This window comes from Ipomoea nil, unplaced genomic scaffold (assembly GCF_001879475.1).
Source record: "Ipomoea nil cultivar Tokyo-kokei standard unplaced genomic scaffold, Asagao_1.1 scaffold1830, whole genome shotgun sequence".
NCBI lineage: Eukaryota > Viridiplantae > Streptophyta > Magnoliopsida > Solanales > Convolvulaceae > Ipomoea > Ipomoea nil.
The window spans coordinates 327,866-345,864 of record NW_017618258.1 but is presented as its reverse complement, the minus strand read 5'-3'; the positions used below and the strand labels follow the sequence as shown (position 1 = coordinate 345,864).

The window sequence follows — 17,999 nt, the reverse complement described above, 5'->3', positions numbered from 1 at the left end:
CTCTATTTTTCATTTTCACAGTTAGTAAATGCACCCTGATCATCTTAGAATTTGGTGGTCATGAACTCTCAGAGAACTAAGAACTCTACAAATTCAGTAAGCATTGCTCCTTTCAAAAATAACAGAACAACTCAACGTAAGTGAATCATATAATATTTCTTGCCCTCTACAATTCCTTTACTGGAAGCATAAAAGTACTGTAAATTCCTTAAGCAGCTTACTTAGGTGTTCCCTCAATAGCAAAAACTCCCATGGGTTGTTTCATGCTGCATTTCAACTTTACTGATCCAAGCTCTTGTTTCAAAGATTCAATCTTATCAAGCAAGTCCATGTTTTCCTGGTATTTGACAAAATCAAAATTGAAATTGTGTAAAAAAGATCTAGCAAGGAACAGATTCCAAAAGGGCTGGCTGGTAATAACTCAACTACTGCATTAAAAAAATATGACAGGGATCTCAAGAGGCATTATATTAAGTATTTAATTACCTTTCGTAATGATTCCAATTTGCTATTGATGCCAGTACCCTCCACCCCAGAAGACTGCTTAATCTTAGGCACAACATATACCAATACATATAAGTGAGTGTCAATTTGAGGCATAGCATTTGTAATTTAAAGTGCTTCAATCAAGAGTTTCCTATAGCATCATACAAGATAAACAAAACGATTTTGTTTGGTTTTCGGTTTTCCTTCTCATTCTTCATAAACTTTTCTATTGGTCCTGCACTCCCCCAACCCCCCAGTCCCCACCCAATATAACGATATACAACAACAACAATAAGCCACAAATATGTGTGCACTCACCTCAAGTAGCTCCTTCTGGCAGTTGCTAACCTGTCCTGCCTCCTCATCAAATCTACTCCTCCAATATGCAGATTCATCCATTGCTTCTCTATTAGCAAGATCAAATTGTTTCCTAAAAGGAACCCAAAGTAGAGGATAAAAGCAGTGTCATTCATCATGTTACTTGATTTTGAGAAAGAATTTTGAATAACTAACTATAACTGCTAACAATTCTGCAGTCAATACAGTGCAACATCACATTTCATAGAGTAGATCAAATTATGTTTAACCATGGCTATGGTCTTTCACTCTTTCTAGACTCAATTGCCAATTCGTTTTTTAATCTACAGTTGAAATTCAATTGATGAATGACGTAGTGCACATTCAGATTAGTCTAGAAACACACATACTTGTACACCAGAACAGAAAGCTAAGACTACTTCATTTCCCATACAAAAATCGAAATTGTTTTGCTCATTTGGCAATTCTTTTTCATCAGTCATCAACCTTGAAACTAGTTCAGTAGTTCAAGCTGTTTCTCTACTGCATATATTATGGCTGAAAAGAAATTCAAAATCCACCAATCCCAATGATGAAAGAAACCAATCCTAGCACAGACAATTAACTCCCGTCTCCATATGAAGAAAATATATTACAATTTTTATCAAAAGTAATAAACCTAGTAACAAGAACAGAGGCCAACAACATATTGTAGATACCACAAATCAACTTTCATCCATTCTTGATTCAATGCACAATCCAAATGAAGTTCTTGGTCGAATGTTCTCCAACCCTAAATTCACAGAAAACACAAAGAGGAACGAAAGGGTTATACCTGATTAGTTCGGTCTCGTCGGTAGTGATGCGGTATTCGATTGTCCAAAGACGCAAGTAGATAGCTAAGCCCATCACCATTGCCAGCCCCAACACAATCAGGACTACTGTCCGCTTGCTCCTCACCATCTTCTCCTTGTTCTTTCCGTGACCTCGCTGCAACATGATCAACTCGGGTCGGGTCATATCAGAGTGAAGGAGTGATGTGTTACAAATGCCATTTCCAGAAGCAGAAGGAAAGAATAAAGAGAGCAGTCCAGTAGGTTATGCAGTTAGGCTTAGCTCATCACCGGAAGTTAGGCGGTTAGGGAGAGTACAACGGGTGCTTTCTCCGATGGTGACAACATATTGAAATGGATTTCAATTCGAAAAAAATTTTGAATTTAGGCAAAACAAGGAATAACTCTTTTCAATTTGTCTTATTATCTAAAATCATAAAAAAAGATTTTTGTTTGTCTTGTTATTGTTTAAAAAGTCAAAGTCATTTTTCGTGTTAGTTATTAATAATAATTTTGTATTGATTTACAAATTATTAATGGATAATGTAACAATGATTATTAATTATTGGTTCATGAATTATATTATGTAATTGTATTGTTTGATTAGTAATGATATATTTATTATAATATTATAATCCGTAATAATTTAATAATGATGATGTACTATTTTGAAAAAATTTCACATGAAATTTAATTTCAAATGAATTTGACTAGTATCAATTCAAATACTTTTAAGGGTGTGTTTGGTTCATGGGTTTACACATCAGAATAAGAGTCAAAATCATTGTTAGTGTTTAGTTGACAACTTTTTTTTTTTTTTTTGAAAGCAAACAACAACTTATATTAAGTCATGGTAAAGAGAATTACAAATGAAGGCAAGAGGGGCAGCAGTCCACTCCATACGTTCAGACATAGAAATGGACTCCCTTGCTAGACTATGGGCCATCCGATTCGCAGAACGTTTAACAAAAGAGATACAACTATGAGCAAAAGTGCTCAGTAAATCCTTAACATCAGCTAATAAGAGATCAAAAGAGGTGACACAATCAAGAGAAGAGAGACCTTGAACCACTAGTAAGGAATCCGTTTCGACATGAAGGAACTCCAAATTAAGCCGTTTGGACCAACTGAGTGCTTCCCTAATGGCGAGTGCTTCACCTTCTCTGGGGGAAAAGACACCATTCCATGGGCAACTAACAGCATACAAGAAGCTACCATGATGGTCACGGAGCACCCATCCCAACCCCATCTTCCCTGAGTTTACATCCAAAGCAGCATCCACGTTGAGCTTTAACCAACCCGGCTTTGGATATAGCCATCTAGTTATGAATTGGTTCTGCCTCTGGCCAAGATCAGTTGCCACATCTGAACAGGCTTTCCAATCTTTCCAAAGAGATTTTGAGTTTTCGACAATGACTCGAGCTGGGGTTGAAACATTCTTCCAAACTTTATCATTCCTTGCACGCCATATATTCCAACAAATAAGGATAAAGAGACAGATTTGAGGATGCTGTAGGGTGGCAAAAATCTGTCCGATCCAATCTGTGAAGTTCTGGAACTGATCCTTGTCAGGCAGCCTCTCGAAAAAACTCCAGCACTGTGTCGCCAGCCTGCAGTATGCAAGGACGTGGAATACAGATTCATCTGCTTCATTACACAAGGGGCAAGTGGGGTTGCAATCTACTCTCCTTTGTCGCAGCTTGTCGGTCGTTGGAAGGCATCCTGTGCAAGCTTGCCATAGAAAAATCTTTGCCCTGGGAGGGATGTGCGCATTCCATACTGCTGACCAGATTGGGCGGGGCACCAAGTCCGGGGCACCAAGTCCATATTATTTGAGATGGCTTTATAACAACTCTTCACAGTGAATATCCCTTTTTCATCTTTGTCCCATATCACCATATCATTCTTGTTTCCTTGCGGGATAGGGATATTTAGAACAACTTTTTAGAACACAACTATGAGATTTGATTACCCTTCAATTAAAAATCTCATTCCCTAATTAAAAATGGTATAGTATTATTCCATCATATTGGTAATATGATTTTTAAGTTTAGATTAGTGCTTTTAGATTTTTGCTTTTGATTTTTTTTTTTTTTTTATATTGGTGCTTTAGATGTCATTATATTATGATCAATTGTCTTGATCTTTTGTTTTTTATTTTTAAAATATTTATTCCCACTATAGGTCATACATAACCAAACATCAATATTGGTAATTATTCCAATTCCATCCTACTACCGAACATGCAAAATGCTTTCACCAAAATCTATTATCATTACCACGTATTTAATTTCTATTCCGATTCCGATTCTTATGCGTGAATCAAACACACCCTAAATTAATTTTTTTAAAATAAAAGACTAATTCATTAATCATAAGCAGAATCACACCCTAAATTATTATACATCTTACTACCAAACATGAATTTCTCTAGCTAGGTATGATTTCTATTACTTTCTAACGCATCATGTTTGAAAATTTTGAGATATTTCTGATGTTGTAAACAAGAAAAGTTGTACAGGTATATATATTCAAATTTCAAATTGCGCGGGTACAAGATCTCTATCAAGAAGTCCTTTGATTCTTCACTTGGTTTACTTGATTTGAAAATTTTGGTGGGCTTTGTTGCTTAATCTTCGTTGAAGGGCCTCCGGTCTTTAATTGGCTTGATCTTCAATCCACTTTAACTTAGCTTATTTGATCTTCAATCCACTCTAGCTTGACTTGATTTCTTGGATGCTTGATTTGATCTTCCTTTAGCTTGGCTTGATTTTTTGGAATTTGATCTTCAATCCTTTAGCTTGGTTTGATCTTCAATCCAGAGCTTAATTTGATCTTGAATTCAGAGCTTCTCTTCAACTCTTCAAGTGTGATTTTTGGAATGAATGAAGAGCTCTATTTATAGGGGAGAATATGGAAGACTTTCACTAGAACCCAAACTCTTCAATATTATCCTTATATTATCAATTAACATTTTAGAATAATATGAACATTTATCCACAATGTATCTAGCCACCATTGTATTCAGGTTCATAACCTTATCACATATTCAAATTAAATAATTAATTAATTTAAATATATGAATATCTTATCACATATTCAAATTAAATAACTAACTAATCTAAATATATGAATATCTTGTCACATATTTAAATTCGAGCAAATACCAATTTTGGTCCCACGAGTATTAGCAAAATGACAGTTTTGATCCACATGTTTAATTCCAACCAATTTTCATCCACGACTATTGTTTTAGTACCAATTTTCATCCACAACTATTGTTTTAGTGCCAAAATTCATCACGCCGGTCACCCCTTCGTTTAAGACATGCCGGAATATGAAATTATTAATGGTAGTTTCGTGCTTTTCAAATTAGGATTCATATTTGAGCATGAATAAAGGGATTTAAGTCCTAATATCTATCCCAATTCGCAGTTTTCCTTCTCAAATTAATGTAGGATGAGGAGGAGAATTGCGAATTGGGATCAATCTTTGGGCTTAAATTCATTTATTTATGCTCACATTGGAATATTAAGTTGGAAAGGACAAAAATGCCCTTAAAATTTTTAGATTTCGGGATGTTTTAAATAGATGGGTGACCGACGTGATGAATTTTGGTACTAAAATAATAGTCGTGGATGAAAATTGGTACAAAAATAATAGTCGTGGATGAAAATTGGTAGGAATTAAACATGTGGACTAAAACCGTCATTTTGCTAATAGTCGTGGGACTAAAATTGGCATTTGCTCTTTAAATTCAATAATTAAATTGAATATCTTATTGCTGGCCAAATACAGATCGTCCTTATAATCCGAGTCCATTAGTCTTCAATTTATATTTAATTCGGAGAATTGGGTCAATTTAATTAATCCAAATAAATCAATAATTGGTCCAATTTCATCCAACGAAGCCCCGAACATATGAACTAGCCCATTTATCGACTTCAAATTTCCTGTGTCTACAGATGTATCATTAAAATTTAAAATTTTTCAATATAACTTTTGGTACATTGATTTTATGTACATTGGAAATTTTAATTTAATTTTTTTTTTGAATTTTTTTGATGTATTGGTACGTTGGAAAAATTTTAAAAACACAAATAAAAGTCTAACAATATACCTAAAAAAAAATTAATGATTTTTTAGGTGTATCAAACCTAGAAATACCAGTAAGGTGCTCTCACTAAGAGTCGAATTTTTTTTTTTTAGGGAAACGATTCGAACTTAAAACTTTGTTGTTATTACTCCGACCCGACAGAGCATTGTGGGAAGTTGTAAATCACGGTGACTGAATTACACACTGCCGCCGCCGAAGTTTGGACTTTGGTCTCTTCTCCCAAATACTGCTCACTAAACCATTGAGTTAAGCCCGTGCGAGTATTTCATTTATATTTTCAGTGCTACAACTAACAGTATGTTTCACTGATGTGTTTGTACAGATTATTGATGTAATCTTATACGAGTATTTAAGTATGTCCACTACTTTCGAATATTTTGGACCTTAAATTTTGTTTGGTTCATGATTCACGAGTTTTGTGTCACCGACAGCGAGACCATGTTTTTCTATGTGAATTTGGTTACTTTAAAATTCTGGAAAGTACATCGTGAGGACAAGTACTGAAGTACGTCGATCTGCAATAAGATTCTCTTTAAGAAGAGCCATTTTTATTCACGTTTTAATTACACCAAAAAATCTGGGCAACAAACTGTTCATCTTTGTCATCTCTCAAACCATTAATCATGGCCGACCATACTCTTCTATGAAAGTGAAGACTAGCTACGCAGGCTTGCTTTGCGATTGCTTTAAGCTACGGTATTGGGAAATCTACATTTTCATTAGAGTTAATAACTAAAATGGTCCTTCGACTATGCCGTAATTATAATTTGGTTCTCGATTACCATTTTTACTCAATTAAGTCCACAACTATACAATTTTTATCCAATTTAGTCCTCTGATAATTTGATTGTTTGTTGACTATCAAAAATGGGGATAAAATTATAATTTTACAAGATTTATCCTTCCTCCCCAATCCCCAATAAGTGATAATCGGCTTCCGAGTTCTGACCGTCAAGAATCTAGCAAACATTTATTTTTGTTATTTATGGTGCTTTACGTGTTTGTCTACACCAATAGCCTCACCGGCCAACTCCTAGGACATTAATAGTTATTCTTCGAATCCAGTGCATTATGCAGACAAAGGCTATGCTTCTACAGGTAGGTATGGTAGGCCTAATAGCACTAGGGAGTTTACACACATGAGACCAATAAGATTTATTCCCCGGATAACTCGCTTGTGGGGACCGGACGTGTGTGCATCACCGGATAACTCGCCTGTGGAGACCCGTACATATTCAAATATGTCTGCAGGTCTATATATTGGGTTGGGATGTTCCGGCCCCCCTGCCCCAGTTCAGGCTAATACATTGGCAGCAGTTGAATTGAGTGAGGAGTAGGGATCTAGGTGGACTAAAGGCAGTGCTGGTGGTTCGATGGAAGGTGCTCTTCCAGAGCTGTATCCGGTTAACTGTGCATGTGGATAGGCAGTTGGCGTCTTCTTGTTCTCAAGCTGTGTGGAAGTCTGAAAAGATGCTGATGGAGAAAGCTAAGAAGGAGATTCTAAACAAATTGAATGAGTGGAGGTCTGAAACTGTGCACTAAAGTTTAAAGATAAAAAAGAAAGTAAAAGAAAGGAACAATAAGGGCCCGTTTACTAACAGAAAATTATTTTCTATTTTTTATTCTCTGTTTTCAATTTTCTGTTTTCAATTCTCTATTCTCAGTTTTCAAAAATTGTCTTAACTTCTAAGCTTCATATCCGAGGATATCTTATTAACAAAAAAGTCAACATTGTCAGCCTGGGAATCAGATTGAGACAAGCAAGAGAAGAAGAATGGAAGCAGTGAATGTAAACTAATTTAATAAAGGGAAAATGACACTTTTTCTCCCTGAGTTACATACTTATAGCACTTTTGACTCCTCAATTATTTAGGTAAGCACATTAGTCCCCTCAATTATTCTAAAAGTGGTGGTTTTTCCCCCTGATATATTAAATTGACATTTCTACCCTTAAAGTAAATATTTTATTTATTTTACTTCTCCAACAAATTATTGCGTATACGTAGGGATGACCACGGTTCGGTTCGAACTGAACCGGACACTAAAGCAATCGAATTAAAAATTTTCGGTTATGATTCAGATCTATAACCCAACATTTGGATTTCAATTTATTAAAATTATGAATCAAACAAATTGGATCCTGAACGGCTGAACCGTGAACCGGGGGTTCTAGATCCGGTTCGCGATTTTGAAGCGTCTTTATTTTAAATTTTTGTTTTTTATTTTAAAATAGCCTAAATTCAACAATAAATGTATTTTATTTTTTAGTTCGGAACATGAACCGTCCGTTCTGGTTCGCGATTTTAATAAACTTTAAATATCGGGTTTCGATTCTAAATTGTAATTGGAATATTTCGGTTTGGTTGCTATAGTGTTTGTTTGGTTTGAATCAAATTATGGTCATAATTTGTTGGAAAGAAAAATAAATAAAATATTTATTTTAAATGTTTATTTTAAGGGTAAATATGTCCATTTAACATTTCAGGGGGAAAAACAGCCACTTCAATAATTGAGAGGGGAAAAGTGCTATAGGTATATAACTCAGGGGGAAAAAGTGTCATTTTCCCTTTAATAAATTCTAAATCAGTTTCGCTGGCGGTGGATCTGTCAAAGTCGAACATGCAAGGCCTGAAGCAGCAGATCAGGTGGACGGCGGTGGATGGTAGCGACGGTGCAGTTGGATGTTTGCAAGCCGACAGTATGCTCCGACGATCTCTTTCGTCTTTGGCAGACTACAGTGGCGTCAGACAGAGTTTGGATGGTGGGCATGGGTTTTCCGGCGTGGCAACAAGAGGATGTGGTTCCGGAGGTCCGTTCACGCGTAGCAGCAGCAAATAGCAGATCGGTAGACCTACTGTTCCGGAGCTTGGATGGTGGGCATGGGTTTTCCGGCGTGGTAGCGAGAGGATGTGGTTCCGGAGGTCCGTTCAAGCGTATCAGTAGCAAAGCAGATCGGTAGACCTACTATTCAGGAGCTTGGATGGTGGGCGTGGAAAGAAGAAAATAAAGAAGAAATATGGCTGGCGGAAGGGATTCGATATGTAGACCTACTGTTCACGCGTGTATTCTCTGTTTTGAAAACAACTTTTTATTGTGTTCCAAATTTCTTGAAAAGAAGAAGAAGAGTTTTCAATTTTGGAAATGGGAAAAGAACATAGTAAACACCTAGGCTGTTTTCAATTTTCAATTTCCGAAAATTCTTGAAAATTTCCTGTTAGTAAACGCCCCCTAAAGTTTCTGGGCTTGGCATGAGTGGAAAATTCAATTCATCTACATTGAGGAATGTAGAGAGTTTGAATACTTCTGCTATGTGGTCTCAAAGTGCTGTGACGATCGGAACTCGGAACTCGGAACTTGGAAGCCGATCGGCGTTGAATGGAAAAGAAGGAAAAATCTGTACAATTACAATTTTATCCCTACTATTTACAGTCAACAAACAGTCAAATTGACATAGGACTAAATTGGGTAACAATTACGTAGTTGAGTACTTAATTGGGTAAAAATGATAGTCGAGGACCAAATTGGTAATTACTGCATAGTCGAGGGACCATTTTGGTTATTAACTCTTTTCATTATTAATTGAGGTTGCTCTGACCAACGGTGTTTTGATCCAATGACGAGCAAGGTTTGAAATTCAAATATTACTGAAAATTTATAGTTTTTATTTGGGGTGGCGAGGGAAACCTACAACCACTATCTGAGGATTTGTACTGAGTAAATGTACTGTTGAAAATTTAGCAAAAAATAACATTGTAAGTGGCTATTTTATAGTACAAATATCAATGGGTCTACTTCTGATTTGGATTGGGTCAAAGTGAATTCATGTTCTCCTACGTGAGATGAAAAACTAATATATTATACGTTCAACGGATAATAGGTGAATGAGAAATTCATTTTCAAAAACATACATAGTGCATTTGAGTTGGGAAAATAGTTATGGGAATGCTTGGAAGTAGAGATGTCAATGAGATGGAGCGGGGCGGGGGCGGGGGCTGGGGAAATACTCCCCTTACCCGCCCCCGACTTTATTCCCGATTCCCCATCTCTGCGGGAAGGGAAAAATCCCCACATCCGCATCCTCACGGAGATTACCCAGAGATGGGGAATCCCCACCTCGTTTATAAGTTATAAAAATATTAAAAAACATTTAAATAAATAACGTAACGCATATATATATATATATATATATATATATATATATATATATATATATATATATATATATATATATATATATATATATATATATATATATATATATATATATATATATATATATATATATATATATAGAAAAGCGCTCATATGTGGTCATGTCATTAGGTGTGGTCGTATCTGTATCGTTGAATTAGTTTAATCTAACGGTAGTGATAATTCTGAGAATTTTCGCGCGTTTTGGTAAGTGGGGGTGTTATGGTAATTACAGTGGCCATTTATAGCGGGCGGGTTTCAGAATACACCAACAATGTTGACAACATACACCAATAGTGTAATAAAACACACCACAGTGAAACACACCAATGGTATATTCCCCTGTTATGGTAATTACAATGGCCATTTATAGCGGTCAACTTTCAGAATACACCAACAGTGTTGACAACATGCACCAATAGTGTAATAAAATACACAACAATGTGATTTCCTCTATTCCGGTGTTTTATGACGAGTTTACCCTTGCAGTTCGTTGGGTAGGAGAATGTGCGCGAAAATACTGAAAAAATCTTGATTAATATGATTCATTGGATCTATCTAATCTAATGACCTATAATTGACCATATGACCACACCTAACAACATGACCACATGTGATCACTCCTATATATATATATATATATATATATATATATATATATATATATATATATATATATATATATATATATATATATATATATATATATATATATATATATATGTCAAATGCGGAAGAGGTCTCCAAGTAAAATATGCAGATTAATCATAGCCATTGATCTTGCCAAGATCAACCGTCTAGAATGAACATAAATAAAATAAAATAAATTAAAATGTGGAGGCATTATGTTAATTTTGCGCATTGTTGAAAGCTTAAGGTGCGTCATTTTAACGCTTAAGGTGCGTCATTTTAACACTTAAGGTGCGCCATTTTAACACTTAAGGTGCGTATTTTCAAAGATTAAGATGCGTTATTTTAACACTTAAGTTGTGCTATTTTAAACTTAAGGTGCACCAATTCTACACTTAAGGTACGTCATTTTAACACTTTAAGGTGTGTCATTTTAAAACTTAAGGTGCGTCATTTTTAACAATAAAGGTGCGGCATTTTAACACTTCAGGTGTGCCATTTTTATACTTAAGGTGCGCCATTTTAACACTTAAGTTGCGTCATTTTAGCACTTAAGGTGCATCATTTTTAACATTGAAAGTGCGTCATTTTAAAACTTAAGGTGCGTCATTTAAACACTTAAGGTGCGCCAATTCAACATTTAAGGTGCATATGTTCAACAATGGTATGAGTAGAATCAGGAAGCACATTTTTATTTTTTTAAAATTTTCATTGATTTGAGCCGTTGATCTAGATTTGATCAACAGCTCAGATCTCACCCTATGTTTCACCTTAGAGATTCTTCGCACCTGATCTCCTCCATACATATATATATATATATATATATATATATATATATATATATATATATATATATATATATATATATATATATATTCGGCGACGGAGTGGGGAGAGTACTCTTCATTCCCATCTTCGTTCTTGGCGGGGAATTCAAAATTCCCCCGATCCCCGATCCCCGATCCCCGATCCCCGATCCCCTATTTATATCTTCATCTATCCCTGTCCCAGTAGGGGCCGGGAGTTCGGTTCCTTATCGGGTACGGGTATAATTGACATTCCTACTTGGAAGAAACCCCTTTATCCTACATTGAAAAGGGAAGTGGATTTGCATTAGTATAAATACAAATCCCTTTTTAAGTGAGTTTGAATTGTATATCATAAAAGATATTTTTCGTGCGCAATGGACTTGCGAACACGAATATCAAATTATTTTATAGCTTGAGTATTTTATCCTCGGAGATCGATGACTTGGATTTTCCTAGCTTTTGTACCGCTGATTTTTTAGCCCTCAAACCACATTACAAAGACCTAGCACGATTTGCTCGACCAATAGGGTGTTAGTAAGAATCAACCCGTAACCTTAGACATGAGAATCATGCCCCACCCACTTGGCTACCCATTTAAGGGAATATAGTATTTTGAATACGAAGAAATTAATTTGGGTGCTTAATTAATGGATAAATATAAAATTGGAGGCGTAGTAGTTTGTATATGTGGGTATCTCCCTTCTCTGTAATATATATATATATATATATATATATATATATATATATATATATATATATAATTGTGTTTTCCTCTAATTTTTTTTAATGGAGTCTTCACGTGTTCGAATGGAGTTGAGCAAATACCAATTTTGGTCTCATGAGTATTACTAAAATGACAGTTTGTGTTTACATGTTTAATTCTTACCAATTTTCATCCACGACTACTATTTTAGTATCAATTTTTATCTATTATTATTATTTTAGTTTCAAACTTCATCACGTCGATCGCCTCTTCGTTTAAGGCATATCGAAATCTTAAATGTTTAAGAATATTTTTTGTCTTTTTCAACTTAAGATCTCAATTTGAGCATGAACAAAGAGTAAATATTATTTAATTGTCAATTATTGTGTTTTGTCTTTGGTTTTATTTCGTTATTAATTTAATACCACCAATTGTCTTCTGAGTATTAGCCATATACCAGTTGTGGTCATCCGACTTCTAAACGACCACGAGACGTCCTCCAAGTTTTAAAAAGTTACCAGCCCTAGTCCTCCGCTATATATTCTGTCAAATAGGCGTTAAGTTGGAAGGAAAACTTGTCATTTCTCCTCGATTTCACCTAGTCAGGATACTTACGAGCTGCAATCAGCAAAGAAAACCGAACAATTTCCTCTTCTTTCTGCTCCAAATTCTTCTCCTCTAACCACAACATGCTCTCCAGTCCCCTTCTAGTCCTAAACATGAACACCGCACCGTCGCCGTCTGATGTCTCATCGAACAACCGCCCATAAACATCCCACATCATTTCCACCAACAATCCGTGCAAGAAAATTGTCTGGTTTCCTCAGAAGTTCCACTGCAACCACTTCACTTGAATCACATCCCTCTTATCAACCCCCACCCACAGTGCCCAATTCTTCGATCCCTTCCCTTCTCTCATGCACATGATCGCAATATCATGGCTCGTCCTTCCCTCGCTAAACCGTGCCCTGGTGGAGAAAACACACCTCCTTGCAGAGAAATACTCGCGCCGTGAAATCAACGATTGTTTCGCCACCTTCGCATCAGAATTGAAGCACCTTTTGGCGTTTGATTCCTCGTCCTTGTCTCCGTGGAACATGGCTATTTCTGATTTTCTGAGTTGATCAGTACCACAATGTAAAACCCTTTGACTGGTTCAGGCCTAGCATCATACGTAGCATTCGACAGATCCCAAAAAACTTCACTTCTCGAGCTGCAGGATTCTATGGCTTTTGACCCTTTGATTTTCTCTATCTTCCCGAAATTCTTGAAAGACAAAGACGAACATGGCCAATCGGAAATAATAATTGAAAACCCTCGGCTTCTCAGACTGCCCCATGCCCTTGTTATGGCCTTGAACACCAGAGATGGAGAGAAGGAGGCTAGCAGAAGTATTAAGCAACATAAGAGAAGGCAAATGCATGAGTTGAGTCTGAGGGATAAGTCGAAGGACTTGAACTACGTCGCTTGACACCAAGAGAAACGGTCACTTACTCAAACGGAGACGTTTTGATATTAGTCGTTGGAGCGTTGGAATTATCGGGCGAAATGGTGTCGTTGCAAGTAGCCGTTGAAAACGGTTGCAAGAGGCCACCAGACGACGTCGTTGGAGAGTGCAGCTGGATTTGCAGAAGTGAGATTCGTGGAAGTTGTTATGAGAAACCTCCGAATTTGTAAATAAATTAGGGAGATGGATGTTTTTTGGTTTTTTATGCTTTTGGATATTTGGGAATCAACACCCTAATTTAAATTAGGGAGATGGATATTTTTTGGTTTTTTATGCTTTTGGATATTTGGGAATCAAAACCCTAATTTACACTTCTTTCCTTAACTTCAAATTCTTCTTCTTCTTTACCTATATTGCTTCTATTTTTCTTCTGTGAATTCTAAGGGGCGTAATAGTTGGTATCAGAGCCCACCATGGTAACTACAACGTCAGCAGCCATGGAAGAACGGATGAGCAAACTCGAGGCCTTGGTCATGGAGCAGGGCAGTGGCCTAACAGAGGTTCGTCAGTCTGTGGAGGATAATGCACAACAGCTGAGATCTGATATCCAGAGCTGGAAAGCTGAAATCATGGAACTCTTGAGACTCAACAGGCCACCTCCACCTTCAGGGGGTACCCCCTCAGTCCATGGGCAGGTTCCATCTCATCAGAACAGCCTAGGAGAGAGTAGTGTTGACCCTGGACGGAGACAGGGAAAGGAGCCTGCTATGGAGGATCCAGCTGAGCTACAGGAGATCTCAGAGGATGAAGAAGGCCATGGGGAGAACCAGTTTGCTCAGAATGTAGACCCCAAGAGAGCTGGCAGGCCTGGAATGCCAAGGAGAGTCCATTTTGAGGCAAGGCCAGGAGGTGATCCTCTACTAAGGTATAAGCAAGAGTTTCCTATGTTTGATTATGAAAACCCTAGGTTGTGGGTAATACGGTGTGAAAGGTTCTTGATGTTAGCCAGAATACCCAGGGATGAGGTACTGAACATTCTGTGTATTAATCTATCTGGCAAGGTTGGGGTATGGTTTGAAGGGTATTTGAATGGATTGAGAGTTGGATTTCAGTGGGTAGAGTTTGCCAGGGCAGTCTGCAAAAGGTTTAGTGAGCATAATGTGGATGTTATGGAGGAGTTCTCCAACTTTAAACAATGGGGTAGTATAATAAACTTTGCTGACAAATATGAAGAGTATAAGGGCTTGCTTCTACAAAATTACCCCTACTTAACTGACCAATATTTCTTACATTGTTTTGTGGTGAGATTGAAACAACAGTTGAGATGCTTTGTTAGGACAACCAAGTCCACTAGCCTGGAGGATGCCATTTGGGTGGCTAGGCAGTTTGAGAAAGGCTTGAAGGTGAGTGAGCCACAGAAAAATCCTTTCCATTTCACCAAAAAACCTTCTTACTCAACCCAAAGAACCCAAACTAATCCCAGAACCCTCAATCAAAAGAACTCTGAGCCATCCAGATCCCAAAATAGCCAAAACTCCCTCAAAACCACAGCCTCATATACTCCCCAACCTAATACCCAATCACCAGAGATCAGTAGGTTTAGAGACCAGCTGAGGCAGCAAAATAGGTGCTTCAGGTGTTTTGAAGCCTGGGCCCCTGGACATAGATGCAAGAGCCCCACATTTAACATCATAGAAGGTACTGGAGTACAGGAAACAGTGAAGGATTTCAATGAGGTTACTGAGGTGGAAAAGGAAACCTTATTGACACCTGAAGAGGAAGTGGTGGAAGTAACATTGAATGCAGTAATTGGAGGGGAGGGGATTAACACCCTTAAGTTGTTTGGCTTGATTGGGAGATAAACAGTGATTATCTTGGTTGATAGTGGTAGTACCCACTGTTTTGTGGACCCTAGAGTATTGGAGAAAATAGGGATTGTCCCTACTAAGACTGAGACTTTAAATGTTACAGTGGCCAATGGTGAGAAGTTGATATGTGACTCAGTCTGCAAGGGGCTTGGCTGGCAGGTGCAGAAAGAGAGTTTCAAGAAGGACCTAAGAGTCCTAAAGTTGGGAGGATGTGATATAGTACTGGGAATGGATTGGATTAACACCTATGCTCCAATCCAACTACACACTAGAACCCCAGGCATTTCATTATGTAAGGAGGGAAAGAAAGTGTGGTTAAAAGGCCTAACCAGGAGTATTGTTTTACAACAGGCTTCTAAGAAAGAGGTTAGAAGATGGAAGAAGGGAGGGGTGCAAGGATATCTTCTGCAAGGTTCATTGCTAGAGATCAGCTCTTCTGGATTGGCAGAACCTAACTTGCTTGAGTTGAACAGCTTATTGCTGGAGTTCCAAGACTTGTTTGAGGAACCAAAGACACTGCCACCTCCAAGACCCTTTGACCATGAGATACCTTTAATCCCAAGAGCCAAACCTATTAACGCCAAACCTTACAGATATTCCTATTTACAGAAGAACACTATGGAGAAGATGGTAGATGAAATGCTTACAGCTGGATTGATTTCACCCAGTACCTCCCCTTTTGCCTCACCTGTACTGCTGGTTCCAAAAAAAGAAAATTCATGGAGGTTTTGTGTGGACTATAGAGCTTTAAATGACATCACTATCAAGAATAAATTCCCTATACCCCTCATAGAAGACTTATTTTCTGAGTTGGCCCATGCCAAGGTTTTCACTAAATTAGACCTGAGAGCTGGGTATCACCAGGTAAGAATGAAGCTTGGGGAAGAGTACAAGACAACCTTTAGAACCCATCAAGGGTTGTATGAATTCAAGGTTATGCCATTTGGGTTGACAAATGCCCCAACAACTTTTCAAGCTCTTATGAATCATGTTTTTCAACCACTGATCTGGAAAACTGTTCTGGTATTCTTTGATGACATACTTGTGTATAGTCCTTCCATGGAAAACCACTAGGAACACTTGAGGGAGGTGTTGATTATCATGAGGGACAATCAAATGTTGGCTAAGCTAAGCAAATGCTCCTTTGCAAGAAGGGAAGTGGAATATTTGGGGCATATCATCTCTGAAAAAGGCTTGCACACTGACCCTAGCAAGTTGTCTGCAGTTAAAGAATGGCCAAAACCAGGTAACATTAAGGAGCTAAGAGGATTCCTAGGGCTCACAGGATACTATAGAAGATTCATCAAATCCTATGGTGTCATAAGTAGGCCACTTACAAATATGTTAAAGAAAAATGCCTTTCAGTGGAGTGGGGACTCAGAACTAGCTTTTGAGCAGTTGAAGGAAGCTTTGTGCTCAGCCTCAGTGTTGAGCTTACCTGATTTCAAAAAAACCTTTGTAGTAGAAGCAGATGCCTGTCACAAGGGAATGGGGGCAGTTCTTATGCAAGAAGAAAAACCTATAGCCTATTTCAGCAAGGGGTTTGGCCCTAAACATTTGGGATTGTCTATATATGAGAAGGAGTATCTATCAATAATTAATGCTGTAGACAAGTGGAGGTCTTATTTATGTGGAGGACATTTCATCATCAAGACTGATCACCAGAGTCTCAAGTTTCTATTGGAACAAAAGATCACCACAACCATGCAACAAAAGGGACTCACCAAATTGTTAGGCCTCAGTTATGAAATCCAGTACAAGAAAGGTAAAGAGAATTGGGTGGCAGATGCCTTGTCCAGGAAGGAAAATGAGAGGTAAGATGAGCTAAGGGCTATCTCAACTGCCAATCCTTTATGGATGGAAGAGGTCCTAAAAAGCTATGAAGGTGATGAATTGGCCACTAAGGTCCTAACTGAACAATTGATTGCAGCAGAACTAGAAGCCCCATTTGTTATCAGTGAAGGGTTAATCAAGCACAAGGGGAAGCTGTATGTGGGAAGCACAGGTCACCTGAGATCCAAATTGGGGACCAAATGCACAATTCCCCCTTAGGTGGCCATTCTGGGCAGCAGGTAACCTACCACAGGCTTAAGCAAATATTTTACTGGAAAGGGATGAAAAGATAAGTGATTAAGGCTGTTAGATGCTGTGATGTGTGTCAAAGGTGTAAAGAGGAAAATGTAGCCTACCTTGGGCTACTGCAGCCCTTGGCCATTCCAGAACAAGCTTGGCAAGGAATTTCAATGGATTTCATTGAGGGTCTGCCTAAATCTCAGGGAAATGGTGTCATTATGGTGGTGGTAGATAGATTCACCAAGTATGCACATTTCCTGGCCTTATCACACCCTTTTACAGCTGAAAAAGTGGTTGACTTGTTCATGGAAAACATTTACAAACTACATGGAATGCCCCAAGACATTGTCAGTGATAGAGATAAGATATTTATCAGTAGGTTCTGGAAAGGAATATTTAAACAGATGCAGGTTTAGTTGAGCATGTCTTCTTCCTATCACCCTCAATCTGATGGACAAACTGAAAGGGTGAATAGGTGTGTTGAAACTTACTTAAGGTGTATGGTTTTTCATAGGCCCAAGGGTTGGATCAAGTGGTTACATCTT

The 17,999-nt window shown here is 37.7% G+C and overlaps 2 protein-coding genes across 3 annotated transcripts; one reads left to right on the top strand and one right to left on the bottom strand.

The window, feature by feature from the left end:
* Positions 1-50: 50 nt before the first annotated feature.
* LOC109192699 lies at positions 51-10,470 on the bottom strand. 2 transcript variants are annotated; one of them, XM_019343403.1, is made up of 5 exons: positions 10,451-10,470; positions 1,619-1,704; positions 805-916; positions 487-549; positions 51-337 (listed from the first exon to the last, which is right to left on the bottom strand). In XM_019343403.1, the coding sequence occupies exons 2-5, from the start codon at positions 1,696-1,698 to the stop codon at positions 218-220; spliced, it is 375 nt and encodes a 124-aa protein (XP_019198948.1). In that variant the 5' UTR covers positions 1,699-1,704; positions 10,451-10,470; the 3' UTR covers positions 51-217. The 2 variants fall into 2 exon arrangements, with proteins under 2 accessions (XP_019198948.1, XP_019198947.1); XM_019343402.1 differs by lacking the exon at positions 10,451-10,470 and having other exon boundaries at positions 1,619-1,992.
* A 3,540-nt stretch (positions 10,471-14,010) lies between these two features.
* Positions 14,011-16,455, top strand: LOC109192674. Its single transcript, XM_019343369.1, has 2 exons — positions 14,011-15,353; positions 15,399-16,455. Exons 1-2 carry the CDS (start codon positions 14,011-14,013, stop codon positions 16,453-16,455), a joined length of 2,400 nt encoding a protein of 799 aa, XP_019198914.1.
* The last annotated feature ends 1,544 nt before the right edge of the window (positions 16,456-17,999 follow it).

What these genes read in the sequence shown, in the direction of transcription:
- LOC109192699 (XM_019343402.1), bottom strand. Translation starts at nt 1,803, where the DNA reads ATGACCCGACCCGAGTTGATCATGTTGCAGCGAGGTCACGGAAAGAAC. An exon ending in GCCAGAAGGAGCTACTTGAG is followed by an intron (nt 550 to 804) that starts GTGAGTGCACAC and finishes GTTGTGCCTAAG; the next exon opens with ATTAAGCAGTCTTCTGGGGT. An exon ending in AATTGGAATCATTACGAAAG is followed by an intron (nt 338 to 486) that starts GTAATTAAATAC and finishes GTCAAATACCAG; the next exon opens with GAAAACATGGACTTGCTTGA.
- LOC109192674 (XM_019343369.1), top strand. Translation starts at nt 14,011, where the DNA reads ATGGAAGAACGGATGAGCAAACTCGAGGCCTTGGTCATGGAGCAGGGC. An exon ending in GGGATTAACACCCTTAAGTT is followed by an intron (nt 15,354 to 15,398) that starts GTTTGGCTTGAT and finishes CTTGGTTGATAG; the next exon opens with TGGTAGTACCCACTGTTTTG.